At 42.1% G+C, this 27,781-nt stretch overlaps 2 protein-coding genes across 5 annotated transcripts; one reads left to right on the top strand and one right to left on the bottom strand.

Annotated features, from left to right (window-relative positions):
- The first annotated feature begins 331 nt into the window (after positions 1 to 331).
- On the top strand, positions 332 to 17,549 carry LOC105202016 (potassium voltage-gated channel protein Shaw). 4 transcript variants are annotated; one of them, XR_005575112.1, is made up of 6 exons: positions 332 to 904; positions 4,884 to 5,262; positions 6,292 to 6,486; positions 6,835 to 7,882; positions 9,048 to 9,149; positions 16,859 to 17,549. XR_005575112.1 is itself a non-coding variant. In XM_011170360.3 (6 exons), exons 2-5 carry the CDS (start codon positions 4,936 to 4,938, stop codon positions 9,120 to 9,122), a joined length of 1,635 nt encoding a protein of 544 aa, XP_011168662.1. In that variant the 5' UTR covers positions 333 to 904; positions 4,884 to 4,935; the 3' UTR covers positions 9,123 to 9,149; positions 16,859 to 17,549. The 4 variants fall into 4 exon arrangements, 3 of the variants coding, with proteins under 3 accessions (XP_025988267.1, XP_011168662.1, XP_011168663.1); XM_011170360.3 differs by having other exon boundaries at positions 333 to 904; positions 9,058 to 9,149; XM_026132482.2 differs by having other exon boundaries at positions 9,048 to 17,549.
- On the bottom strand, positions 17,118 to 27,587 carry LOC105202017. Its single transcript, XM_011170362.3, has 6 exons — positions 27,200 to 27,587; positions 25,585 to 25,734; positions 19,717 to 19,877; positions 19,103 to 19,205; positions 18,393 to 18,946; positions 17,118 to 18,140 (listed from the first exon to the last, which is right to left on the bottom strand). The coding sequence occupies exons 1-6, from the start codon at positions 27,444 to 27,446 to the stop codon at positions 17,922 to 17,924; spliced, it is 1,434 nt and encodes a 477-aa protein (XP_011168664.2). The 5' UTR covers positions 27,447 to 27,587; the 3' UTR covers positions 17,118 to 17,921.
- Positions 27,588 to 27,781: the final 194 nt, after the last annotated feature.

Below are 27,781 nucleotides of genomic sequence, written 5' to 3'. Positions count from 1 at the left end.
CTTCGAAATGGGAGACCACAATCGAGGGATGCGTTCGTCGAATGCGACCCACGATTCTTCGAGATTAGCTCGAGAAGACTTCGGTTAGCTCGGTAAGTTTCAATTCATCGCCTCGGTCACCAACTCGGTTCAACTCTAGAGCCACTTTGACGTGGATCCCGTCGCGTCGCAGCGCGGCACAACGCGCACGAAGCGGATGCGCCCGCGCGCTCGCAACCACCGTACACGCCGTCGCCGCCGTCGCGACGCCAGCCCCCACCTCAATGACGACGCCGTCGCCGCCGCCACCGCCGCTGCTGCTGCTGCCGTCCTTCGTCGGCAGAGACGACGTCGCTTTCGTTCGCGATCTCAGTTCCGTACGCGCGACGAGTCGCAGCCGAGCCGCCCTCGGAGCCCCTCGTCTCATCCGCCTGTCACGGTCGGTCACCGGAGACGACGCGAGCCGGTGACAATGGCGAGCCGTCTATGAGTCGGGGTCGGGTGGTGGTACCGCGCGATGAAGGCCCGACCATTCCGCCGATGATCCATTCGCGAACACGGCGACGGGGAAAACGCCCTCTGCCTTCGCCGCGCGTTCCCTGCCTGACCTGACCTTTCGCTGAAGATAGAGAGAGAGAGAGAGAGGGTGAGGGAGGGTGAAAGAGAACGAGAGAACGAGAGAGAGAGAGAGAGAGAGAGAGAGAAGTCGAGCGAGGGGACTCGTGCTCGTGCGAACGCAGGACGTAGCACGCAGAACAACATAGTGCCTATTGTGCGAGACCGCCCGTCAACTCGGTATACCTTCGCGGAGAGCGCCGTCGCCATCGTCGCAGCAGTTCGGCGACATGGAGAGTGCGGAGAATCGGAGCAGTGCCGTCGAGATGTCGCGGAAGACCTCCGAGACATGAAGAGAGCGCGACCGAGGGTGGGTATTTGCTACCAGTTGTCCCGAAGAGGAGAGAGAAACCTTTTCAGGAGGATCCCGGCGTCCGATAGCGAGACAGAGAGGGAACGAAACGCTCGCGTGTCGATCACGAGGGTATCCCTTTGGGACGCATGTAAAGGGGAGGGGAGTGCAGGAAGCACAAACACGCGCCAACCCTCAGCATACGAGTGTGTTCGAAACACCGTGAATGCCGTGTTAAAGCAACCCCTTTTTTTTCTAGCCTAGGGGCTGGCCAGGTCTTTGTGAATTTATCTCGTTCGACCGATATAATAACCTAACGCGTTCCGGATCCTGCCGCGGCTTGCAAATCGTCTGCCAGTTCACGTCGCTATCGGCCCCCAGCTCGGTGAACCGCCAGTCGATTCCGCCTGACCTACTCCAGTATTTCCAACGTTCGTTCGGTCCGGTGCGTCCGTCCCCCTCATTGATTTCTCGGATCGCGTCCGTTTCTCTATTCCGATCTTCGCGATCGAGCCGAGGAAAAGTCTCGCGCCTCACCCGATCGCTCGATCGCGAATCGGAGTCCGGTTCATCGCCAGGAGGGTGTCCGCGGTGGAATATATTCGCCGGAAACGCGACCGCGGGTGGTAATGTCGACGAGCGTAATACAGGGCGCAATATTGGCCTTTCGTGCACGCAGACTATCGATTCTCGCGCGCGACAAGGGGCTGACCGACGCCACCTGACGCCGCCACCGTCATCGTCGCTTTCCCGGCGACGACGACGACGACGACGACGACGCTAATTTCTAGCTCGGCCATGAACAAACGGCTCGTTAGGCTTTCGTCTGCGTAAGATGGAACGAGAATGCGTCTTCCAAAGTCCTTTGCCTCGCGCGGTCGATCATCCGGAGAGTGCCGCTCTCGCTCTCGTGCACGTGCGAAAATACGTGCGGATGACGTCACGGGAATGCGCCCCGACCTCGAAGATTCGATCGGATTTCGTCGTTGCTAGACGTTTTCCGTCACCGCCGCCGCCACCGCCACCGCCACCACCACCACCACCACCACCACCACCATCGCCACCACCGCATCCCCGCGCCGATGCCACCGTCGTCACCGCCGCCGCCACCGACGTTGCTACCACCGCCGGCAGCGGCGGCTGGCGATCAGGGTTGATTTAGAATCGCGTCCATGCGCGCTAATTCGAGGACTCAGGCGCATCGACCTCGCTCGACGACGCCGATCCGCGTCGCCTGATAGAGCGCACGCCGGACTGTCCGATCTGTGTATCTTTGTGTCTGGCAGATGATCCGCTCGACGTGACGCATCCCGAGCGCGTGATTTGATAATCGGAAACAGCCTCTCGGATCGCGCCGCGCGACATCACGGTCGTCGGGAACTCGTCGCGCGCGAGCCACATTGTTAGAGCCACCCCTTTATAACTTTGCAACAGTTACAACTTTGCACAGTCGGCATACAAAGCGACGACGATGATTGAAAAACCGATACACCTGTCCCTTTGATTTCACGCGGGAATTTCTTTGTACGCTTTTTACGCGGTATAAAAGATTACACGGGCAAACGTTCAGAATACGGATCACCTCGTGGACGTTTTTCAACCTTGGCTATTTCAGGCTGCCGCAAATCTCTAAATGTACATACGCGAAAAGAAATACGCTGCTTAGGTCGAGAAGTGATTCTAATGCAACTTTAGCAACTTCTTTTTCCATATGAGTAACAATTATTTTTCCGTTAAGTACAAAATAGAAATTTATAGCCGTTTATCAACACAGAATATAGAAATTTCGAATTTTTCTTGATTATTAATCAACGAGTTTGTTTTTCTTTAATTATGCGCTAGAGATAAAGCACGTAAAAATGTTTGTTTGCTCTGTAAGATTAATTTTAAAATTAATTTTACATTATTTGTAATGTTTATTAGGTCCAACTTTAACTTATTTTTTTAATTATTTGTGCAATACATTGTTGATACAAATGCTAAAACAAAGGAGTTAAACAATTTAATTAAAGAATGTATAAAATTTGAGTGAAATTTAGTTTGTTATTTACCAAGTGCACACATTAATAATACGAATACTGCTCATTTTGAAATATCAATTTGATCATAGAAATCGGTTGATTAAATATAATTTTATTTCATTTTTTAACCACACGTTTTGTGTTAAAATAACAAATTTTGACGCATAAAAATTAAGAAAGGCTATACAATAGGAGCTAAAAGTTGTCAGAATTAAAAAAAAACTGAAAGCTTCTTTGGTCTCTTTTTTTTTCTTTTTCCATTTTTTATTTTTAAAATCAACTATAAAAAAATGATCGTGAATGCCCAAATTTTGGCTCTCAAACTAGTTGCAAACAACAAAAAATTAGTTTATAATGATACATTTGTATAGTGAATATTATATGGTTTACAACCTATGTAACGAGTGTATCGATGTATCAAGCGCGCATAATTGATAGACACAGATGTATTGATGTCGAGGAAAGGTTACTTAAAAATGTTCCACCCGAGAGGCGCTTACGTATAAATAATTTAACAAAAAATAATTAGTCCGGAAAGCTAATAAACGCAAATACGTTCACATGAGACCACTACGTGAGATACAGCTCCCTTACAGAAATGTAATACTGACAGTAATAAATTGACGAGTAATTCAAGTAATAAATTACAACATTTAACCTTTATAGAAATGTAATACTAACAGTAATAAATTATTTAATATATATTACTTGAATTACTCGCCAATTTATTATTGTTAGTACTACATTTCTATAAGAGAAGTGTTGTAATTTGAAATTTCTAACAATTTTTATTTTTTTTATTTTTTCGTAATGCATCTTTCGACATATATTTATCGATACCTCGTTTATTTTAATAACCGCATAATTTTTGTACTTTAACGATAGAGCTTTAATGTGCCATGCCCCTGGCAGGAATTATTTTTTCTCTCAGTGCCGCATTTCCCGTTCGCTGCATCGTGAACGAGAGATGAAAAAGTTGGATGAATGCCTCCCGGAGATACGGAACTTAAAGAGTCGACGCGTTTCTAACGCTAGTATTTGCAAAGCATATTCCCAAACCACACATATAAATGGTGTATAAAGCCTGTTCTACAATACGTCGTATGTTGGTTGCGTAAACTGCAAGTCACAAGAATTGACTAATTACAGTTTAATACTCTCCTCACATTCAATTGTGATTGGTCAATTCTTGCGGCTTACAGCTTGTGCAACCGATATACGACGTACTGTAGAACGGACTTAAGGGACTTTTGATTAAATGTTAAATGCCACAATTATCGTAATAGCGATGTTAAATAGCTGTGAAAGCAGCTTTCGTATTCAGATGTGCGCGGTTGCCGGCGGTCTTTGAAATGCAGGAGTCGAAGCAGCAATGACACTACTATGACACTTTCCGTCGGCTACGCGATGCAATCCAAATGAGATTACGGGGATGTCAAAGCAACCGGTCGGCAAAATCGGGGTGATACGTTACGATAAAATCAGTACGCATAGAATGCTTCGCTCGATCCTTTTAGGCATTATCCGTACACGTGAAAGGACGTGATTTTAACGTGACGTGACGATATAAGATCATAAATTTGCACGGATTACATTTCAATTCGAATTGAGCTAGACAGTCGGATATTACTGCTACAAATTTTAACAAAAGTGTCGATAAATTATTCGCCTCTTAATAAGGCAGAAACGTCCGCGTTTAATAAATAAAACCCTTTTGAGTGTTCTTGCGTGCAGCGTTTTATTTCAGAAATTACGTTACATGGCCCAAACAAGATTTAAATTAAGATCGATCGGTTTGAAGTTAATTCCCGTTTAAATAAGTTAATTTTTAGTTTACAAGGGTGTAAATTTCCTCAACCTTGATTGAGCTTTAGGAAGGTTAATCCGATAAAATCAATAAAGGCCTTCGCGCTGGGGGAGACGACAGTTTTCCATCCAATTTTAGATCACGCGACGAAAGCGCTAATTGTTTGCAGATCCCATGGGTTTCTTTAAGTCGGGGCCGGCGGTAGCAGAGCCGTGATCAAAATGAACTTGATAAACATGGACGCGGAGAACCGCGTGGTTCTGAACGTGGGCGGAATCCGGCACGAGACGTACAAGGCGACCCTGAAGAAGATCCCGGCGACGAGGCTCTCGAGACTGACCGAGGCCCTCGCGAACTATGACCCGATCCTCAATGAGTACTTCTTCGACAGACACCCGGGTGTCTTCGCCCAGGTACTCAACTACTATCGCACCGGGAAGCTGCACTACCCCACGGATGTATGCGGCCCGCTTTTCGAGGAAGAGCTCGATTTCTGGGGGCTCGACTCGAATCAGGTCGAGCCTTGCTGTTGGATGACCTACACACAGGTATATCGTGAATAATGTCTGACTCGTGCACGTGCCTAATCACGCCTAAGCGTGGCTGTACGCAAAATCTGAGAAGCGGACGCGCTAATTTATATATAATGTCATGTACAGTACGTTATACAATAGATACGGAGATTAAAAGTATGCAAGAAGTAGCCGGTAAATCTTTCCAGCGTGTTTAACGGATCGAGATGACGAATGGAAATAGGCTGATGATACGTGTAATTTCTTTGCTTTGGTGCAATTTGTCAAATATGCTGGAGAGATTTGTCGGTGATTTATCATTTTGTCAGAAAGTACTGTACGTTCTTTTTTTTTATATTATCACGCTCATAAAGTTTGCCATGACTTTAATGCACAATATTAACGTCTTTTCACCCAAGTGCCTTTAAATGTTACTGTGTTTTCTTTTCTAATGGCAATTAATTTTTATATATTATTATAAAAATATATTTAGTAAATAATTGTGTGAGTTTACGTGATACATTTTACTAAAGTTAATTCCAATAGGAGGCCACACTGCAGGATCATTTATTTATCGTCATATTTATGACGATAGAAAAATGTTGATAAACAATAGAAAACGCAAAAGAAAAAGAATCAGTGTTAGGTATTAATGAAAAAAAGCCATCTTGTTCTATTACGGCTTTTCTATTATCATCTTAGAGATTTAATAAAAACTGAGGCAATACATGATTCAATAGTACGTGGCCTAGAAGAATACCGTTAGAAAATAGAATCTGATAAACTAGTTTGGATAGAACGATGTGGGATAGACTCAAGTAAACGTACATACATGCAACATCGGACGAGTCCGCCGGTAAGGCTGATCAAAGCCGAGCAGATTTCTTTATCACTCACGCGAGGAGGCGTACACAACGGCTCGCGTATGCTTTTCACGCGCGCTTTATCTGTGCCAAGGCAAAGCACGACAGAAAGCACACTCGAGAAAGAGTTTCGCAGGTACGAATAACAATCGTTGTTGCATCTGTCTTTCTTCCCATCCTCTTCGCCCCGACGCCCTTGCAGCATCGGGATACGCAGGAAACGCTGACGGTCCTCGACAGGTTGGACCTCGATACCGAGAGGCCCACCGAGGAGGAACTGGCCAGGAAATTCGGTTTCGAGGAGGCGTACTACGAGGGAAATCTCACGTGGTGGCAGAAGCTCAAGCCTCAGATGTGGTCACTTTTCGATGAACCCTATTCCTCCGTCGCAGCTAAGGTACGATATGAGTTTCACATATATCGCATTACCATTGAGCGAGTAATTAGGGTACTAATTAAAATATTAATTTGTGCAAAATTAAATTAAATTTTTTTTTTGAAATTACAAAAAAAAATATTTTTTCTCTGTTTATTTCTGTTTTCTATCAATTTTGACTAATACATATCTACTATATTTGTGTATGGGATAAAAAATTGTTTGTAATTTAAACTTTAAACTTTAATATTTTACTTTATTATCTAATATTAGACATTACTGATATATTTATACAATGTTTGTTTTGAAATAATTTCGAAAAAAATGCATTAGATCTATTTACGAATCAATTGTATTTGAATCTTTCAGATAATTAGTATAATCTCCGTTTTCTTCATCTGCGTTTCGATCCTTTCGTTTTGCTTAAAAACCCATCCGGACATGCGAGTGCCGATAATCGTGAATCGTTCGGTAAAGATCGACAACGTGACGTCCTGGGTGGTGGACAAGAGTCGCACCAATGCCCACGACGTCTTCTTTTACATCGAATGCATCTGTAACGCCTGGTTCACCCTTGAGTTCTTGACGCGTATCACCGCGAGCCCGAACCGCTGCGACTTCATCAAGAGCTCGGTGAACCTGATCGACATGGTCGCGACCCTGAGTTTCTACGTCGACCTGGCGCTGCAACGGTTCGCGGCCCACCTGGAGAACGCCGATATCCTCGAGTTCTTGAGCATCATACGGATCATGAGGCTGTTCAAGCTCACCCGCCACTCTTCGGGCCTGAAAATTCTGATACAGACCTTTCGCGCCTCGGCGAAGGAGCTTACGTTGCTGGTGTTCTTCCTCGTCCTCGGCATTGTTATCTTCGCCAGCCTCGTGTACTACGCGGAGCGCACTCAGTCCAATCCGAAGAACGACTTCAAGAGCATACCCCTTGGCCTGTGGTGGGCCCTGGTGACGATGACGACCGTCGGTTACGGGGACATGGTGCCGAAAACGTACATCGGGATGTTCGTCGGCGCACTCTGCGCATTGGCCGGTGTCCTCACAATCGCCCTGCCGGTGCCCGTGATCGTTAGCAACTTTGCGATGTATTACAGTCACACGCAGGCGCGAGCCAAGCTACCGAAGAAGAGACGCCGTGTATTACCGGTCGAACAGCCACGTGTGAGGGCACCCGGCGCGCCGCCCGGCGTGGCCGGCGGGCCTGGGACCGTTGGGCCCCCAGGATGCGGCCAGCAAATGTCGCACTTGCAGTCCAGCGGGGGCACGGTCACCACTGGGCCCCACGGCCTCGGCATGGGCCAAACGCCCGGCGTCGGATGCACTGGCGGCGGCCAAGGACCGCAGAACCGGAGAATGAACGCCATTAAGACGAATCATCCGAAGGATCCATTCGCCACGAAAACAGGTAACTCGAAGGCGTTCAATCATTGAGGTGTTTTGCACGATTCGTGAGCTCGACTTTTGCTTAACTCATTAGTCTATTCTTGGTGAGGTACGCAATGGGGAGGTACGCGTGGGGTACTCATCAAAGGGAAATTAGAAATTACCTCTGTATATCCTGTAATTGGCACGTGGTTCAGCTCTGTAATTTTCAGCAGCTTGAGAATTCTCTTTTGCGCATAGGGCCATAGCGCCATTTACAATTTAACGCGTTTAACTGTGAAAGACTAATTTGACAAATTATTGAATTTGCAACAGAGTTCGTTTGTAGATAATCACGTTCGTTTGTGCTGAGTTTTATACTATTGTTCACGAAAGGTCAAATCACGCGATGAATTTCACTTGAATTCTTAGATAACTTATCTGAAAGTTGAAAGCTCAAGTTAAAAAGTTGATCTTACTGATCGTTTTAAAATTTATATTAATTAAAATAAGTTATTCTTACGGATCGCGGGTCAAATGACAAAAGTGGCTGATCGTGGAAAATTAACGTAAATTAATGTCGCTCGGCTATTGACGAAATTCCGATTGCAAATGGCTCGTTTTTCCATTTATATCTTAATAATCTCTTACGTAAACTGTCGAGTTTAAATTTCGCGTGCTAACTTGCTTATACCGTGCATAAAATGTAAAATGAAACGTTGCAGTAGAACACACGTACAGACCATACTTGCATATGCGTATTTAGCATAATTAACAAATACGTACTTGAATGAGCAAGTGTAAAACAGAACGCGAGATTCAGGAGTGCTACATTACTAAATATCAGTTTTACTTCTCTAATACGCCCTACTTAATTTCCATTTTAATGAAAATCGTGAAAATAGCGTACAACAAAATTCGGATAACGAAGTTTTTGCAAACGCGCGACGATAGTGCGCGACGATAACGTCGTTTAACGTTAAAAAGTGATCCCAATATTTTTGAAAACGTTGCGCGTGCAACGCAAGAAAATTGTTGGCATAAACGATACGGGGCCGTTTTGAGTTGAGCGAAGTGAGTTGGGAAAATCGAAAGAGGAAATGGCAAACTCAAAGAGAATTAGCCGAGTTCGCGATTTCGTGAATCCTAAGCGTCGACCAAACCGGCCAATCTCTAGTGTCTCTTTTTCTTTTTTTTTTCTCGTATGGTGGGTTGCAGAGGAAGACCGGAGGAATTGTAACCTACGAACCAACGGGACCAAGAGAGCCGGAGGTTTGGATTAACCATTTGCGGTCGTAGCGTGCTCAGAAGTGGGTATCCCTCACAACTGGTCGGAATTATTTTGGAGCGAACGACGCGCGGCGTGTACACACCTATAATCAAAGATTGTCCTGTAAAATCCCGTGAATTCCATTAGGCATGCTTTGGCAAGGGGAAAAAAGGCAAATGTATAAAATACCTCGCTGCATCGAAGCATCACGGCTTCCGTTGCCCATTTTCCAACGGCTAGGCAAAAATAAACACTGCCGGCGAAGCGTGGCGGCTGAGACCCGACGTACAACCGTAACCGGTAAAAAATTCTTGCGGCGGCTGTCACCAGATACACGACCGCAAAGGGTATATCTATTATTTATCTGGAATGTAGAATTAATAGAAACGGAAGAGAGAAAACCTTCGAAGCTCGGGTGCGCCCCAAGAGAAGGAATCTGGCCTATCCGGGGACACCGCGCTCGGCGGTTGTACCCTTCGTTTCGATCTTAATTCTACATACCGAATATTACACATGTACCGTCGGGACGAAGATGGGATGATTTTGCGAGAGAATCTCTCGGCGGTTATACCACGAGCCATCTATTGAATTAAATAAGCAAATTATGTAGAAAGTCAAGGAGAACTCGTGTAGCAAGTAGAGAACTTTCCTCCTTCCTTCGCTTCATAATTTGTATTTTTTAATATTCATAAAAGGAATAATACATTTCATTGATAGTAAATAAATGAATCGATGTATTGACAATGTATATCGTTCATAATCGAAGAATTTTCTCGATTTGGAATTCTATACAGATTGTTTTTCCCTTCGCGCTTAATATAGGGAGCGTCACAATTTATAATTTTCGCTAGAGATTTTGTATTTTTCTAATTTATCATTCTCTTTTCTCTTTTCTCGGAAATATTTACTACCGAAAAAAATGACCACGCGCAATCTTTTTTTTTCTGTGTGTTTCTTAGCTAAACAATAATCGCGCAAAGTATAATTTCGACGAACTAAGTAATACTTATATACGGGTGCCGTATTAAGCAAATTTTGATATAGAGGCGCGCAGAAATGTCTTCAATATTTATTCCCAACTGCTTTTTCTTTTTCCTTCTTCTAATTTTGCCTTTTTCCTAATTTCGTCTCGTTCCGAGTATAGCGATTAATACGCAAATGTAAAACGAAAATATCCCACAAGAGTGCAGCCGAATGTCTTATACCGTCCACCAGACCACCGTGTTTGTGACTCACGTAAACATCGCATCACCCATTGCTTCTAAATTTAAGATAGTTGGTGATCTAAGGTACATTGTGGCAAAGGATATGCTGCGCACAGTAGAAACGGGGACGTAAACTTTATTACCTTTGAAGCTATATACGTTTCCATTGTCGGTATCATCACCCGGTCTATACACATTACCTCGATTAAAAAGAAAAATATCGATTACTCTCATCGTGGAAGAGCCTCGTCCTATCTTCCAGCGATCGTCTATATATCGCGCGCGCGCGCGCGCGCGTCTACATTATTTCTATCGTTAGTGCCATTCTCGTGGAAACTCGTGTAAACGGTAAATCGAATAAGCGACAGTGGAAATTGCATCCCTGCATTGCGGCTCGTTTTATATAGCAAGAGAGATACCGAATAAATGCACCGTATCTTCTTTTGGTACATACACCCCTGGTAGATCTTCACCAACCCCATGAACGTACACGCGACTGTTGGTTGTTGGTTCACTGCACGTTTAGCGTCTGATGTGTTTTGCCCACACCCCAACCCCACGATCCGCGTACTCACCGCATATTTAGCGGCCGCGGGTCGCCCTGGTTTCCCGATCGCTGTCGATTAATTTTTGACACATTGTACACTTTATATCAGACAAAATTCAGAGTTACGCGGCCACGCAGCGCGGTGCCAGCACGTAATGCGGCGCTAAATGAGTGGTGAAAATGTGGACACGATGGACACGTCGTTATTGACATTCGCGAATCGGACGGCCACTTTTCGTGGTAAATGCGGTGAGAATGCGGATCTATATCACTTTTGCGCACCGTGAATATCGCCGGGACCAATCCATGAGCTCCTACCCCCCTTAGTATTCGAGATATCGTTTATAATATCAGTGGAAAGGAACAAGCTCCCTGTTCTTGTCCCTTGCGACTGGAGCTGTGTCGCAGCTCCTCTGATAGCAGTGGAGCAAAAGCATCTCTCTCTCTCTCTCTCTCTCTCTCTCTTTGCGCGTTATACGTATACATATATCTGTTGTGCCTGGGAACAGGGGGGGGGGGTACAGGGGAGGCAGTACAGGAAAGGACAACAAAAGCATATCATATTAGGCACATGTGCGATCAAGTGTACGGATCTCGCGAGCAGTCGACGGACGCTCTCTATTATAGACAATCGTCACTTCTTCGACGAAATTAATCGTAGTTACGCGTTTTCGTCTTCTTTTTTTCCTCCTCTTTCCTCGGGTGACTCAATTTGGGACAGCCGTTCTCTTTTGGACCAAAATTACGATCGATTTGATTACATTTTACAAATTTAACGACCATCTGGATACGCGTGTTTTTCATTTCACTTGATTCCTGGGGCACATCTTGACACGATATAAAAATCATCATCAATACCAGCATATTGAGACTGCGAAAGAATATTCTAGGGAACTTTAGATTAACGTCATTTTCCGTGCATTGCAAATTTGATTGAACCGCAAGCATTTTGGTTTACTCCAATTATATTTGATAATACAATAATAACATAATTATCTCTCCGCGTAGAATAATATAAATGGTATTATTGACGTATGTTACAATTCTAATATTTTATTACGCACAATCATAACGTTGCTTCTATATATTAAAATATGTACGTATACATTTACCTTTTTAATTAATTTTTTACAGCGCTATGTCATCAAACGCATTCAATTATTTGATCGTGCTTATAAATTATAGTCGTTTCCCATTTTGATGGCTCAAATATTTTGATGCTTTTTCTTGTCATCGTTTGTGGTTTTACAAATGTTGTTTTTTAATATTCATCTGCTTAAAATACAAATGATGACATTAGTTGATAAGGCCATTTTTCTTAATTCAAAAATGCACGCGCAAATTTCTTTGCGTGTTATTTTACAATAAATAAATTACTGCCCTATATACATATATATATATATATATATATTTCCATATAATTTTTAAGTTTCTTAAGCTAACCAGAAAAAGACGATTGATGTATCGTTGAAGAAGAGCAAATTAATTAGATGACGATTATGAAATAAATGTCCCGTCGCGCAAAATGACGCAATTGCATTTGCAGAGAGACTTAAATATACAGAGTATATTATTACCAAATATATACGTATATATATATTTAGACGGATGATAAAATTATTCATATTATTAAAAGTGAATATTGCTGATGGATACGGAAATTGAATGAATAATAAATCCAGCATGCAAATTAGGCTAATGTGAAAAGTTGGCAGCAAATTAACATTTAAATGGTTCTGCGGAGATCAAGTTGATACAGACATTTAATTAAACTATGAGAACTCTTAAACCCTTTTTAGATCTCCACGCAAATAGGAAATTTGTTTTCTTTGCACAGACATGACTGGTTGAATAATAATATTTAGAAAACGTTACGTGAAATTTTATAACTTTCTCAGTATTTTAATTCTAAACATGTCAGTTCAGAACAATTACGACGTATCTCTGCACATGCATTTTTAAAAATTGTAAAAAGCTATGACTTTAAATTTAACGAAATAAAATTTCATGTTTTTCTAAATTACTTTATGTACATATTTTTAATATTTTATAATTTTATATTTTTTGTAAATAATCGATATTACAAAAGTAAATAAATAATAATTTCTTCTCCTTCTTCTTTTTCTTCTTAGCAGCTCCATTATGTCTGATAGTTAATATTTAAAAACCTCTTGGCCAATTTATCTATTTGATCGCTATGAAAAAAACGCACACAAATACATCACGAATAAACACCTTCATTTTTTGCATAAAACATAAAAATCCAAACGAAGTTTCCGACATCCCAAACCGTTTCGGAGATATTCGCGCGTTACACTTTTCGCGAAATCGAACGTATGTACGTCATCCTTGTTGGTCATGCCTAATAAGGTATATGAATAATTTGTTAGTAGAAGACCGTTTTCTATATTTGCCCTCATTTATGTACGGTGCTATTGGCTTGAGTTTGCTCGCTGCTCACAATTGCCCCGATTCTTTGTGCCTTAAAGACTGGATTTCATACCCAGGGTTGCAACGACTGTGCATCGACTGTGTAATGTCTTTACCATTTTGTCATTAGCGACTGTACACGGTCTATGCTGTGGTCTATGCTGTCCACGCAGTTACTATGTTGAACAACTCTGAGAAAGAGATGTACGGGATTAAAATTAATATCCGCGCAATCCTCGACACAGTTTGCCAGTGAACTATAAGTCGAAGTATCATCGGATCACTGCATTATAATAGCGGCAAGTTTTTGTGATGTTGATGCTGCAGATTTTTTAACGCGTGTTTTCTAGTTCCTCTTTCTAATTTAAAATGTCAGAAAAAAATATATTAAACAAATGTACTTGTATTTATAACGAAGGAAATTAGATAGATCTTAGTATCAAAATTTAGAAGTGATAATTTCGAAAATAATTCAATTTTAGTACACATAGAGAATGGCATTTTGTTGCATATTTTATTTGGGCACTTTGCTTTCACCTATCTTGTTATGGGCGTACGTAAAAGTGCTAGTATAGAAAATACATTTGAGACGCGTGTCGCAAAATTCATCTTTGGTGCGGAAAGCAATAGAACGATCCGTGTGTAAATTGAGACAGGTGCAAATGGATGTTTGCATATTATTTAAATGGAAATAACATGTCTGCGACACACACACACACACACACACACACACACACACACACACACACACTCACAGCACCGCGAGTGCTGAGCTCCTTTATGCAGCCCTGTAAATGGAAGCCAGCCACCATAATTTGACCCTGACTGTAGACTACACCCCACATTGGCGATACGTCCACGCACACATACGTTACACATCTCACGGAATGCTCGCATGCATGTTGCAATATTCAACGCTGTTGACTCGAAATAAAAGAATAGAAAAACGACGCGCGGAGCTTTTGCGTTAGATCGATGCCAGGCACTTCAAATGTCCTTTCTTTCTTCCGCGGTGCAACCTGGAGAAACGGAAACCTCTTGAATTTAACGCGCGAGTACAGCGTACATGCACGCACGCGCGCGTACGCGCGCGCACACACACACACACACACACACACACACACACACGCACGTATGCATGAACGCTATTCCGAGCCGTATCGCAACGTTCGGCTGATACTTTCCGCTCTCCTCGTGGTTAAACATCTCGTACCAATAAATTCCGACGTGAAATTTTGTAGATTGTCCGATGCAGCAATTTGCGGCGAATTTTGTGGGAACATATTCAAGGGAAAAAAAAGCATTGCCGTCGTTTTACCGAACGAACAATATAGGGCTGAAAGTTAAGGTGAAGTCGAGTGAAGCAGAATGTAGAGTAATACGAACGACGTCTCTTCTTCGATAAACGATAATCGCGCGTTTAGAGTCATCGATCAATTTACGAGTTTACAGTCGTTTCCCCAGTCTTAAACGACTCAGTAAACGTTAAAACGACCAGAAATGGAGAGGGGAAGGGGGAAGGAGAAATAAAAAAAAATAACAAAAAAAAAAGAAAATGCATATCGGCGGCGGGTACAATGAGCACGCACGCACAACAGTTTTTAAAGGAAGAAAGCGAGTGTGTACAGACCCCGTGTGTATGTGCGATCCGCACACATTGTTGCTCTAGCGCTGCACCACCATTGGTAGCGACGTCTTATGGTACCTACTCTTTTCGCGACGGCCAGTAACGCTAGCATAATTTACAGTAACGTACGTTTCGCCACTCGCGGCTTTACCATCAGCGTTCGCTCCTTGCTTTACAACTTTACACCATGGGATCGCCGGATAGCCAGACGTTTCCTTCTTTTCTCTCCCCCTCGCAGCGCGGAATCGCGTCCCGCGTTCATCCTCCCGACGCACGCACGCACGCATGCACCCACGAATTTTACATCGAGTGTCCCACTTTAAGGCCTGGCGCAAGCGGGTCTGCGATAACGCGACGCTGCTAACGCCACGACTAATCGAAATTGATTAATGGTTATCGATTATCCATTTGCCGACTCGTTACAAACGCGTTAACTTTACTTCTCGCCACGTGTTTACTTACGTGTCGTCACTTTCCGTTTAACGTTACGTGCCGTTCTGTGCCAATTTGACTTGGGACAAATGTCCCGATTTGCTTCGCGTTACGTAATAATTTGCGTCCAGAGATCGATCGCGGTCCGAAAAGAAAAATCTGGCAATCCTGAGCGACTCTCTCCGGGGCTCTCGTTGCCTTTTCCGTAAGCATTTTCCGTTGGTTCCGCCGCTGTCCACCTTTCAGGATCAAGGCTGGAAGTCCAGGTTTTCTAATACCAAGTTTTCTAATACGTAGAATTTGGTTAATTGATCGCGGAATGTGCAGGTTGCGCGTCGAGTGCAAATTGAATCGCGTCCGGATCTTCTCGGCATGCGATTCGGACGTCAGTCGGGTAATTAATAAAATAGTAATTAATAAATTCGGACGATCGTATAGAAGTTTCGGATAGCCGAAACGGGCACTCCGGATATACGAAAACCTCTTGGAGCGTTCGATACAAGTGGCTCTCGCTACAAGTATATTAGGATTAAAAAAAAATAAGAGATCTTTTATCGAGAGAGAGACTTTCGCGTTGCACCGAATAAGTTTTTCAAAACGCTCGGAGAAACTTACCGGAGATTACCGAGCGTCCGAAATTGCATTTGCCTCACAGCTCGAGCGGATCTCGAATCTTTCACCGGATATGCGAAAAAATATCTCTGGATTCGATATCGTCCCTCGTGGCACCGTCAACCCTGTCGTCATTCGCTCGAATCTCGCGTTACCTGCGCACACCGCGTTAAAGACGGGAGCACGGACTCTCTTGCGTAACGCGTAAGAGGATCAATCGGAATCCTCTGTTTCCCTTCCCGAGATAGAAATGAAGAACTCTGATCAATTAATTCTCTTATGCGTCACGCTCCCGGTTTGTGCTGCCGGCTTATAAGCATCACGAATTGTACAGTGCTCCGTTGTATCAGTGCTCGACGATGTAAATACAACGACGAACGTCCGAACAGTTCTTCGGGAACACGTAGCTCAATCGGATGCGGTGGGGCGCTTAATCGGTCCGAAGACAGATCCATCGGACGTTTGATTTCTCGTTACGAAATTATCGTGTTGGACGTTTTCAGCCGACGACGCATCGTTCACTCGTGACGCGTTTGAACGCGTGACACGGCCGTAAAATGGGAAGAACATTCGGTACATAGTTTCGATGAAAAGAGAAGGAATAAAGTCCCTTTTTCTTCGCGTCGTGCGTTATTTATTTAAACTTAACTTCTGGATGGATTCACTCGAAAAATATATATATAAATATATATGGCCTCATCGCTTCGCTGGTTAAATGCCCCACGGACATCCGCAATTGTATCGGTAGAGTATTTTAGGACAGAAGCGTGTGCCCCCGCACCAAGTGACCGTACACAGAGACACGCGTAATCACGTACATATTTGCATTACACACGTTCGTCGCGACCACCGCCCTCCTCTCTTACGCTTCTTTAACAGCCCTTTTGACTTCGTAGGTAAATACGTATGATTTCGAATTGTACGACAGCGACGTCGCCGACGACGACGACATCGAAGTAACCTTGCTGCAGTTCATCACTATCGTCGAATTGTCTCCATTGTATTCTCGCTAATTTTCTTATCGTTATCATTATGAATTACGAATTATAATTATTATTACACGACGTATAGATTTGTGCGAATTAGCAGTTGTATAAAGAGGAAGGCTTAATGCGATCTTGATCTCTTCGGAGGCAAGATGACGATGAGCGCACGTTTTTTTCTAGGAGAGCAATTCGAGGTGATGTTGTCATCGTCGACATTACTGTATTAACGACATTATAATTTATTCTTGTAACGTCATTATCGTTATCGCTAACGATTGCCGTGATTGTCGTCGGCGCCTTCCGCAGCGGAAGCTACCATCGTACATTATATATAGTTAAGCGTTCTGCCGCTGATCTCGCGTTCGAGGAAATCTCGTCGCGAGAGAGACCGGCGCCCCGTGATTAACACACACTGCGTATCGTAGCCGATGATCGTGACGGGTAATCGAATAAGAGTAAAAAAAAAAAAGAAAGCGGGACACAAAGGCGAATTATATATATATAAATATATATATAATATCTATCACTATATCGAGAGTTGTGCGCTGCGTTTACAATTTAAGCTAGTTCATTTGTAAATAAAGACTATTTGACTCTTTGACTTTTTTTGCGGTATTAATTGACATTCTAGCACGCAATACTTCCACCCCCCTCCCGTCCCAATCCCTCGATTCCCATACCGTAATCCTACGTCCATCACGGACTCTAAGCCGAGCAGCGGCCAAAACCCGCAGTCAAAATCTCTCTTTTTTTTTATTCGGCTTGAAAATATTTTCCTATATTTGCGCTACGAGAGTAAGCGACGTCGCGTAACAATGCTACAGAAATGGTGTTGCAGACAGTACGGATGCAGTCGATGACGCTTCCTCTTCTTCTGTTCGACAGTAACGTTGTCTCCGCATTTATAGGTCGTCCAGCGTACCGCTTTGCGCGCTTTGTGTTGTCTTAGAGAGAAGTGGGATAATTATAACGCTCAGGCAACACAAGCTAACTGTTGGTACGTGAGACACATGCCGGCATTGTCTTCCAATGTACCGTTCATGTTATTACCCGGGCCGAACGCTACCCTTATGCGAAAGGGGGTAGTCCAGGTCTCTACCCGGCAGTTGCCCTCCGCGTCAAGTTCATTTTGATTGCACAGAGAACTGCCGCAACGCTCCAAATTGCAGATACCCGCCATGTTGTTTCCCGGCTGAAACAGACGTTTGCTTGAACATGTTAAACAAAATATCGTTCTCCGATAGAGCTGCAATTAACCCTTTCGCGTATTAACGTTTGATCTTTTAGTTTTCAAAATTATCGCGTGAATCTAGTTCGAACATTTCTAGAGATCGTCAGTTTTGCAATCGAAGAATTCTTTTACATAAAATAAACTCTTTTCTCTTATTTTATTTTTGCTCTTTCTCCGTAGTAATTGAGAAAAACTTAATTAAACACGACGTACCGTAATAAATTCCTCAAAATCGCAAGGAATAAGTATCCTGTCTCTGCACAGTCTGCTGAGGAAAGGCATGGAATTCGTGCTGGAGGTTTCCTGTTCCAAAACCATTTCCTGTTCGGGTGATCCCGCTCCCGATCCCTCAACGACGTCTGCAAACGAACTGTTTGCAGCAGCGACGTTCAAATTGACAGCGGAGGCGTTTCCGCTGTTCGCGGCGTTCATTGCGGGAACCGTGTTATTGGTCACGTTTTGAGATCTATTAGGACCTATCCGAAAAGAGTCTCTCATGCAGGGCTGATAAGCGATCCCGCACATGTCCCTCTCCTGACGTACGCATAATAGGTAATCGCGTTCGGCGAGATATCTGCCGTTTGGAAGGTAATTGAATGTCCTCAGTGTGCCGTTGGGTGAGCGAAAGTACTGAAGACATCCGACCGGCGCACGTTGCTCGAAGCCCAGCTGCATCACCAGCATCTCCCACATTCGTGGCTGCAGTCCGCTTGGCAGCCGGAAGTTCAAAGTGATTGGTTCGTTGCCTTCGCCCACGTCCACGTATACTGCCGGGACATAAAGCAAGCCATGCTATTTAAATTGCTCGGAGAGCGTACTTACACCGTACATGCCGAGGGTGTCTCACCCAGCCACGGATCAAATTTTAATGCTGGATTCGCGATACTGCGGAAGATGCAGAAACTCAACGCTGCGGTACTCACCGTGTTGCCCGCTGTTCCAGCCGCAAAGTTCGAGAGATGTCCTGTTGTTGTTAATCACCATAACATCCCCGTCGCACATGCCGGTCACGGCGTTCGGCTGACCCTAAAACAGTTTTCAGTTTCAGATATCTTTTCTTCGTATTTCTGCAATTATCCCGCAAATATCGCTAGTTTAAACGAATTATTTGTGCGCTTTATTTATGTTAAACGCGATATGTATAATATAAAAAGTAATATGCAATTTTTCTTCTTGATTACTTTATCGACATTTCTTTTCTCACCATCCTTCCCTCTTCATTTGTTAAGTTGTTTGTAATAAACTTGACTCGATATTAAACATTAGCGTATTTATAATGTGTGTAATAAAACGGAGATAGTTGACATAAATGCAGTTAATATTGATTTCTGAATAGCATTCAGAAATTAACGGTAGTCTTACGGAGGAAAAAGTTTTAGCTTTTTTCGCACGTTGCTTTCGTGTTAGTGTCGACATTGATTAGTCTTGACAGCTCGTGGAATATTAGATGTACTAAACAGCACTCGGGAATCGACAGTTGCAACCAGCCTACTCCCAATAGACTAGACTATAATAATAAGACATCCCCGAGACTTACAATGTTGAAATGGACGAAGTCGATCCTCAACTGGCTGACCTCCGTATCGATCTTCCGTATAACCACCGAGCAGTTCATAGGCCGGTCGATGAGGTTGGGAAAACCAGGACTGGTCACGTAGGTCAGATTATTCTGTACTTCATTGTCGCAGCTTGCCGTGACTGTAAACCATATTAATTGCTGACACAGTTAACGAAAATATACTTGTACCGGCCGTAGGGCGCGTTTGAGTTTCGCTTCGGAATATTTAATTAGCTGTAAGAGCGCACAATACATAGAGGCCTCGCCTATAATTCCGTTAGAATTTACGCATTTAAGCCGATCAAAATAAGTCCGTATGAGATGTGACGCGTTCACCGTTAAATTCATTAAAATATCTCACAATGCTTAATGAAGGATTATATAGATGCAATAATAAATTGTCTCGCGTTTAAAGCTATCGATGCGTGAACACATCCTATTTCATTGAATTTGAAAAAGCCTGTTTTCAAGAATTTTTGGTTTTTTTTTTAGTTTAATACATCAAAAACTTTATTTTTTTCAGACATTTTTTTCAACATTCTTTATACTGTTAAGAATAAGTCTGTAAAACGATTTAATGAAATTGAAACAGTCTATCGCTGTTTTCACGTTTTAAAGAACGCGACGTACAGGCTAAACAATGCTTTTGCAAAGCTTCAAATGCGTTTTTCTCAAATCCATATTTTTCATCCTTGTTTCAAGCCTTTCTCAAAAACTGGTCGACTTCTTGCTTGAATCGAAATATTCGTAGTCCTTGTAGCTATGATTGGAACTAGGATTTTTTCTATATATTGAAATTTTTTTACAGTTGCAAAGTTTCAAAAATTTTACAAAATTCCATTCTTTATTTTTAATTAATCGCCATTTTGCGATCGACATTGCGATAAATATTTAATTTATTCTAGTTCCAACGATAACCACATTTGGGTAGATTAAAATAAATCTCCGATCGTTGGTTTAAGATCAGCATGAAGGACGCAATCCCTGGGACAATATAAACAGGATTTTTTTAATCATATTTATAAATAATATTTCTATTTTATATTAACTCTCTTTGGTCTAATCGAGGATGTGAGAACCCGGGTGAATTTTAAATTTTAAATTATTCAGCCTCAAATTCGGACACGTGTATGTACAAAAAAAAAAATGAAAAACGTTTTGGGTCAAACACTTGTGAAATTGTATTCTGGAATGTTGGAAAAGTGGATCAAAATTTTTCAGATTTTTTAAAGCCCTAAACGTTTTTCGAAAAGACTATCGAGCATCAGTGACCCGGATTAAAAAAAAAAAAAAAAAAAAAAAAAAAAAACTAGGGAAAAACGTTGGACTAAGAGAGTTAATAATAACTAAAAATTAAATTTTTACAAAGTTAAAGAAGTAACAGACACGCATCTAAAATGTCAATACCTTAGATGTTTTCATTTCGGAGCAAAAACATTGAGGGAAATAGCCTTCAAAATGGTTCTTCGAATTAAAATATTCTCTCAGGAGAAAAGTACTTGTACAAAAACTGCATTACTTGCTTCAATGCTCTTCCATAAAAAAATTCTTGAAAGCATTTTCGAATGTAATAAAGTCGAGAATAAGAGAGTTCGTAGCTAATAATGCGCTTTTAGCCTTCTAAAGTCAAGTGGGAAATCAGACACCTGAGTCCGTTACTGGCTTTCCTGAAGAGCATTCAGCGCAAACTTCTATACTTTGTTCCCCGTGTGTGTTATTATACGTTAAATAACTCTTCTTTTCCCCGCGACGTCTTTTCAAAATCCATTAAAGTTTCACGTAGATCGATCTACGCGTGGAAAATGCACGGATGCGAAAGGTGCGCGCCCGGATTATGACACAGTTGCTATTAATTGCGCGAGAATGGCGCCCGCTCGGGGGAGATTTCCTCCGAAATTTCCTGTTTGAAATTCACGTCCGCGCGCGGACGGATTAAACGCGAATGCCAGACATTCTAACACTTTCGCGAAGCATCCACGCCGTGGGCGTCGCCCGTGCGATGTCTCACGAACGGCCGCCTCCGGTTTCGATAACGAGTTCTCATTCAGAGGCATTCAGTGACCGTTTTAGAATCTCGGGACGCTATTCAACGGGCCGCCCGGCTTAGAAGAAACGCTCGCTGCATTCGCATGCAGATCTTACTTCCTCCCGCGGCGCGAGAAAGCAAACTTGGTATGGTGGGCAATATAAAAAATGTATGAGCGGATGATGTCGCCGTTGCAGCAGGCAGCGTGCGCTCAACGATTCCGATGAAAAGGAGGTGGCTTTTGATCGGGGCTCGCGAATGTTTACCGTGCACGCATCGAATATATATTTGCTTACGGATGCACAAATACACACAATGTATCCAGTACGTGATCTCACATGCGGGTAAATGCGGTATGGGATGTTTCAAAATATCATCGATCTTAATTCGACCAGCAGGATTCTCTGACAAATTTGCAACTTCCTTTTACATTTGCGCTGCAATCTTTCACTTCGCCATTGAACGGTAAATATTTTGATGGAACGAGACAAACAAGTTCCGAGAGCGTGATGTTTTCTCGGACAAATCACGTAGATCGTCATAGATCGTGAGATATTTTCATACGAATGTGTGTCGCGAGTTGTGTAAAATATCGCAACCGGTGCCGTGTCTAAAAGAGTATATTTTTTTTTTTATACCGTCGTTCACACCGCTCATTACATAATTGCCGTTCTAATCCCGTAAAACTGTGGACAGCTATTTATATCCTAAAGGTCACGTCCATGTCTTTGACCATGAGAGCATTAGAAATTTATTGTGTTCGTTTTACGGCTCTCGTAAAGTCAGTCGAAGCACATATGCATATGCGCATCACCCCCCCACCCCACCCCTTTCGTATCAAATTTCGCGATATTAAATTATGCGGGATGGCGTATCCGGCAATGCGCTTGTTGCGACAGTAAAAACTCGGGACTTCCAAGAGATGCGCCGAGGAGCGTGTGTACGTATACGGACGCGGCAGAGGAAGAAGTGGTATTCGGGAAATCGGTCAAGAATCCGTACGTACGGTATGGCCCTGTTTTCGACTGTGCGCGATAGCACGTACCGTGGCGCGGAAAAAGCGAATGGATGCGGACCGAATAAAAGGCAACAAGGAGAGATTGGACGAGCAACGTCGCGAAGAACAGAGACGGGAGGTGGAACGGGGTCTCCGGCCAGCAAATAAGAACTTTTCCGCGCTACATGAGACGTAAATTTTAGGTAGTGGTATATAAAATAAGGCGGGAGAACAACGCTCGTTGTAATAAAATTTTAATCACCATCGGGGAAGTGGCTTGAAAAATGATGCTGTAAAAATTTCTGCTTTAGCTTCGTTCAAATTATCTCCTCGCAAAAAAGAGAAGTTAACGTTGTTAGACGATCCTATGACAGAGACATGATGCCAGGAGATTTTTTGTTTTTTGTTTGGGTATACGATTAAATTCTTTAGAAATAAATAATTCTGTAACTTCAATCTTTCGCTGAACGTTCACGGAGCATCTTGCCATAATCATACCGTTAATGTATATAAATGGTATATTACCTAACGAATTTCGAGTCGGCTGCCTTCGCTTAATGGTAATTTAATACGGCGGCCAACTATGAAGTTGTTAAATCTAACGTCGAAAACTCAGGCGCTCGGAGGTAAATTTTAGAATTGGAAATGCGCGTCGTCCACCTTTCAGCAAATTTCAAGTGGACTTTGCGCGAGACGCGAAATTGAGCTTAAAATCCCTAAGAAATTTATTGCTAAGGAAGGGACTGAGCATGTATCGTACAAGTGTAATGTCAGACGTTTGTAAATTTCATAACGCGCTTAAAAGATATACGAGTCCCACGGTGTTCAATTGCATATGCAGCGACACGGAATCGCGATATTCGGAATGTAAGACCGTTAGAGGACGGTGTGCCTGGACGACGTTGGATCCCTTGCGCGATTACATTTGCGAATTGTTAAGAGCGATGCAAAACGCAAGGCGAATAAGGAGACACTGGACCCCGTGTGCACGGTGCAACGCTCGTGAGCGTGTCGAAAGGCAATTAAATAACTGTATATAAGCTGGCCTTCGAGTTCTTCCTCGTACGAGCTCCCGACGGGTAAGTATACCGTTCCTCCTTTTTTTTCTTCCTTCCTTCTTCAAGTGCTCCCTTTCACGCTATCGAGGAGAGCGTGCCGCTTAAGATCGCCTCGGAGCTACACAACCCGGCTATCTCGATACCGTTAAACTTAGCAAAAAAGCGATGATTGATTCGGCATCGAATCGACCGACGCAAACAAGAAAATCACGGTTGGACAGATGCATTTTTAGACGCTAAAGATAAACGCACAGCCCCTAACCAGAAGTGTACTTTTCCACTTTATTTTTGGACGACGTTAAACGGTGATGTCAGCGTCTAAAAAATAATGACGTGAGAAAGGAAATATAATCAATAAAAAAAAAAACAGTTTACAGTAATAGTCTCTTTAAGGGGGAAAAGGTTTACTTATTAGCATCATTGCCACGTTAAATGATAATTAGCATCATCCATCATTAAATTGATTAGCAATTCAATATTGAAATATTATTATTCTTCTTCAACTTATAACTGACCGAATTTCAAGACCGAAAATTTATTAGGCGCACAGTTTTGTCAGCTTGAAAATATATATGAAATCACACAGGAAATATCAGCACTAAGATCTAGCTACGCTGTTCAAAATGTCATGAAATTTAATGTATTTTTAAGTTACACATTAAATTTAATGTATCAACAAGTGAAAATCGTGTGCACGAAATTAGTGCACTTTTGACAACATTAAATTTACATTAAATGTTTTTCAATGTACCATCTTGAAATTTGCTTCTGTTACATTTAATTAAATTCAGCTGCCGATTTTTAACAGCACTGTTAAAAACTTAGCAGAATTTAATAAAAAGTAATGGAAGCAAATTTCAAGCAGGTACATTAAAAAACATTTAACGTACATTTAATATTATCAAAAGTGCACTAAAAGTGCATTAATTTCATGCACAAGATTTTCACTTATTGATACATTAAATTTAATGTAGTACATTAAATTTAATTTGTAACTTAAAAATACATAAAATTTCATGGCGTTTTTAACAATGAGTGTATGATCGTTAAGACTTCCCAATTATTTGTATAGTGAGAAAGTTTGTTGAAAAATTAAAATACTTAGTACATTTAATAGAGAACTTCTCACCAATATGTGAAAATAATATAAATAATCAAAATGTTTAATCAGTCACAACTAAATCTTAGTACTGATGTGATCGATTGCCATTGTTTAAAATATTTAATTCGACACGCTCAATCAAATATCAAGTTAATTCTTGATTAAAACATTTGAACAGTTGATGCAAATGTACTAAACCTTTTTATGTGCAACTAAATAATTGTTGAATCAACTCAATGTTGAATTGGACTGAACGATACTGTTAAACTGTGTTGAACTAAATGTTTCAGTTTTCCAATAAACTTTTTTCTCGGTGTATTTGTGTTTTCACATACCGATCTAGGTACTTCTATTAATATAATTTTTTAAAAAAAGAAGGTTTTATAGACTTTTATAGAAGCGTGAAGTCAAAGATTTTTTTCTGCGCGTGAAGAAAATAAGTGCGGAGAGATAACGCAGCATCTTTGTAATCTCATTAGGAGCGTTTCATCAGAAGCATTTGGAATAACGGTGTCGAACAGAATTTGGAAATGATTTTTCTTGCGAGACCTAAAATGAATCGGCGCTCCTGTGAATCCTCCGGGTAGGTTTCGCCTACGACATCGCCTTGGGATGACGCGCATGACAAGTTATATTCGCGTATACGAACGACAGGTATACTCACATATGCAGCACACGCCGAAACCGAGCGCGCACGGTCCGTGAGATTGCCCGTGCTGGATACGGCACTCATATGTGTTCATGCATATTCCCTGACGTCGTTTGTCCTCGGACAGGCACTCTTCCTCGACCGGAACGGGAAAGAAGTTCAGCACTGCGGATATACGCGAAACAAGTCAAATAAATTGGAAAAAAATCCTCCCTCACGCCGGATCGCGATAACGTCACTTTCCGGATCGTTTCGTCGCTGTGCAACAAATTACGAGGGTGTAAATAAGTGTAGGGTAGATAAATTGGTTTAGCGAGTAATCCGGCGAAAATCCGCCCTACATAAACCTTTAGTCGTAGGACTCGTTTGCACCAATGTAGATTAACTTTAATCTCGATTTAACTTACTTTTTAATTCTCAAAACTAGAAAAGGATAGAAAATAAGTTAAACCGAGTTTAAAGTTAATCTACACACCCATTGATCTTAGAGTAATAGTAATTATTTGCAGCTCGTTTAGCGTCTCATTTTATTTTATTTTATTTTATTTTAAGGATGTTTTGGCTATACGATACGAGCTAAAATTATCGAAATTTTAAAAACTGCAGATTTTTCAGGCCCTGCGCACTATGGAGAAATATAAGATATTAGGAATAATAAATAAAATTTTGCGGTATATTCAATGAATATTGAATAGATATTAATAAAGTAATAATAACATATCAATTTGTTATAGGAAGCATTACTTATTATTTATCTATAATTTATCTATAGCGTTTTAGGAAACTGAATCTGAAACTCCAATTTGTATTTCTAATATTCTTTCACTGTGCACAGGGCCGTGGATTTGTTTTTTTTTTTTCTAATCAACAATAAAAAGTTTTGGTTCGCGAACATTCAAATTTTAGGGGAAATACGTGAAATCAGCTGCAAAGAAAAAAAACAACGAAAAATTTGATTTATAATAATGTTTGCGACAAAAATGACTCTATTTTCTTGCATCCTTAATATCATACGGTGTTTGATCAAAATTATTTCATCAAATGGTTCTTCTAAATCTAAACTATGATTTTTCAAATTTAATAATTCAACAGTAAAAATACCGTCAAGTAAGTAGCATAAAATTTGCAAAATGATTTGTTGAACAATTTGCATTAAACAATTTATCATCCGTTACACACGCATCATTCGCTATGATGGAAAATACTTTTGGAAAAGTGCCCTTGCAAAATTCCTGGCAAACTATCTGCGCGCTGCGCGGAAAAGGAACGTTTATTCTTTCATTTACGTTTCTCTCAAATCAGAAAACAAACGCGACGGGGCGAGTTAAGAATATCAACGTAAGAGACATGGAAATTTTCTTCGCAAAATCTTCTTCCATTTTCTGCAATTTAAAGGAGGAAGGCGACGTCACGGTGTCACACTGTTAGCTCGCGATACACAAAGTACGCATACGATCATCGTAGTGGTGTATCGTATATATATATATATATATCGTATATATATATATATATATATATATATGTTTTGAATTATTAAAATTCGTTACCGCGCAAGCGAGGATTCAACGAATATATTTCCCTTTTCAATTTCCTCGCGTCATCCGCAATGTTACATTCGCAAAGTACTCACCCCTGGAAAATCGAGTCGCGTCACGTTCAAGGAGCTCGTTAGACATCGGCAGCTTATCCTCGGCATGATTCGACCAGAGATTCAATCCTAAGAACGACCATTGGTGCGTGATCTCCGGCAAGGTGAGTAGCACGCTAACGCTACTTAGCGTGCGCCAGACTGAGCACCATCTCCCCACCGGCGGAAGCAATGCACCGGCTACCGTGGCGATACACAAGATAAATATCCCATGGTAGCGTGATGGCATAATCGCGCTTTCGTATCACCGGTACTCGCGAAAACGCATTCCCGATGGTAGCCCGAAGTCGTGAGGACACATTCGCGCAAACACCGAGACCGTCGACTGACCGCTCAATGGGACCACGCGGATGTGGTTAGGCCCACGTATCCCAGGGCCTCTCCTGCCACCGGCCACGATATCCCCGCGCGAGTGCTAATATACATTTTCGTATGTAGGTTGATTTTTATTCAGGTGACAGAATACGGGTCCCCAGTAAGCATGAAATCATTACTACCGCTTTTCTACAGTTAAGGAGAAAAAAGTTTGCCGCATTGGCTTCATTGCCACATTAAACGCTTGTT

This window comes from Solenopsis invicta, chromosome 1 (genome assembly GCF_016802725.1).
Source record: "Solenopsis invicta isolate M01_SB chromosome 1, UNIL_Sinv_3.0, whole genome shotgun sequence".
In the NCBI taxonomy this organism is placed as follows: domain Eukaryota; kingdom Metazoa; phylum Arthropoda; class Insecta; order Hymenoptera; family Formicidae; genus Solenopsis; species Solenopsis invicta.
The sequence above is the reverse complement of the archived record's forward strand: the minus strand, read 5'-3'. Positions and strand labels throughout refer to the sequence as shown.

Bases quoted from the DNA above. Each gene is read 5' to 3' on its own strand.
- LOC105202016 (XM_011170360.3), top strand. From the start codon at position 4,936: ATGAACTTGATAAACATGGACGCGGAGAACCGCGTGGTTCTGAACGTG. The intron at 6,487-6,834 runs GTACGATATGAG...TGAATCTTTCAG, and splicing joins ATTCCTCCGTCGCAGCTAAG to ATAATTAGTATAATCTCCGT. The intron at 7,883-9,057 runs GTAACTCGAAGG...GGTGGGTTGCAG, and splicing joins TCCATTCGCCACGAAAACAG to AGGAAGACCGGAGGAATTGT.
- LOC105202017 (XM_011170362.3), bottom strand. From the start codon at position 27,446: ATGCCATCACGCTACCATGGGATATTTATCTTGTGTATCGCCACGGTA. The intron at 18,947-19,102 runs GTGAGTACCGCA...ATGTCCCGGCAG, and splicing joins CTGGAACAGCGGGCAACACG to TATACGTGGACGTGGGCGAA. The intron at 18,141-18,392 runs GTACGTCGTGTT...CGTCTGTTTCAG, and splicing joins ATTTTGAGGAATTTATTACG to CCGGGAAACAACATGGCGGG.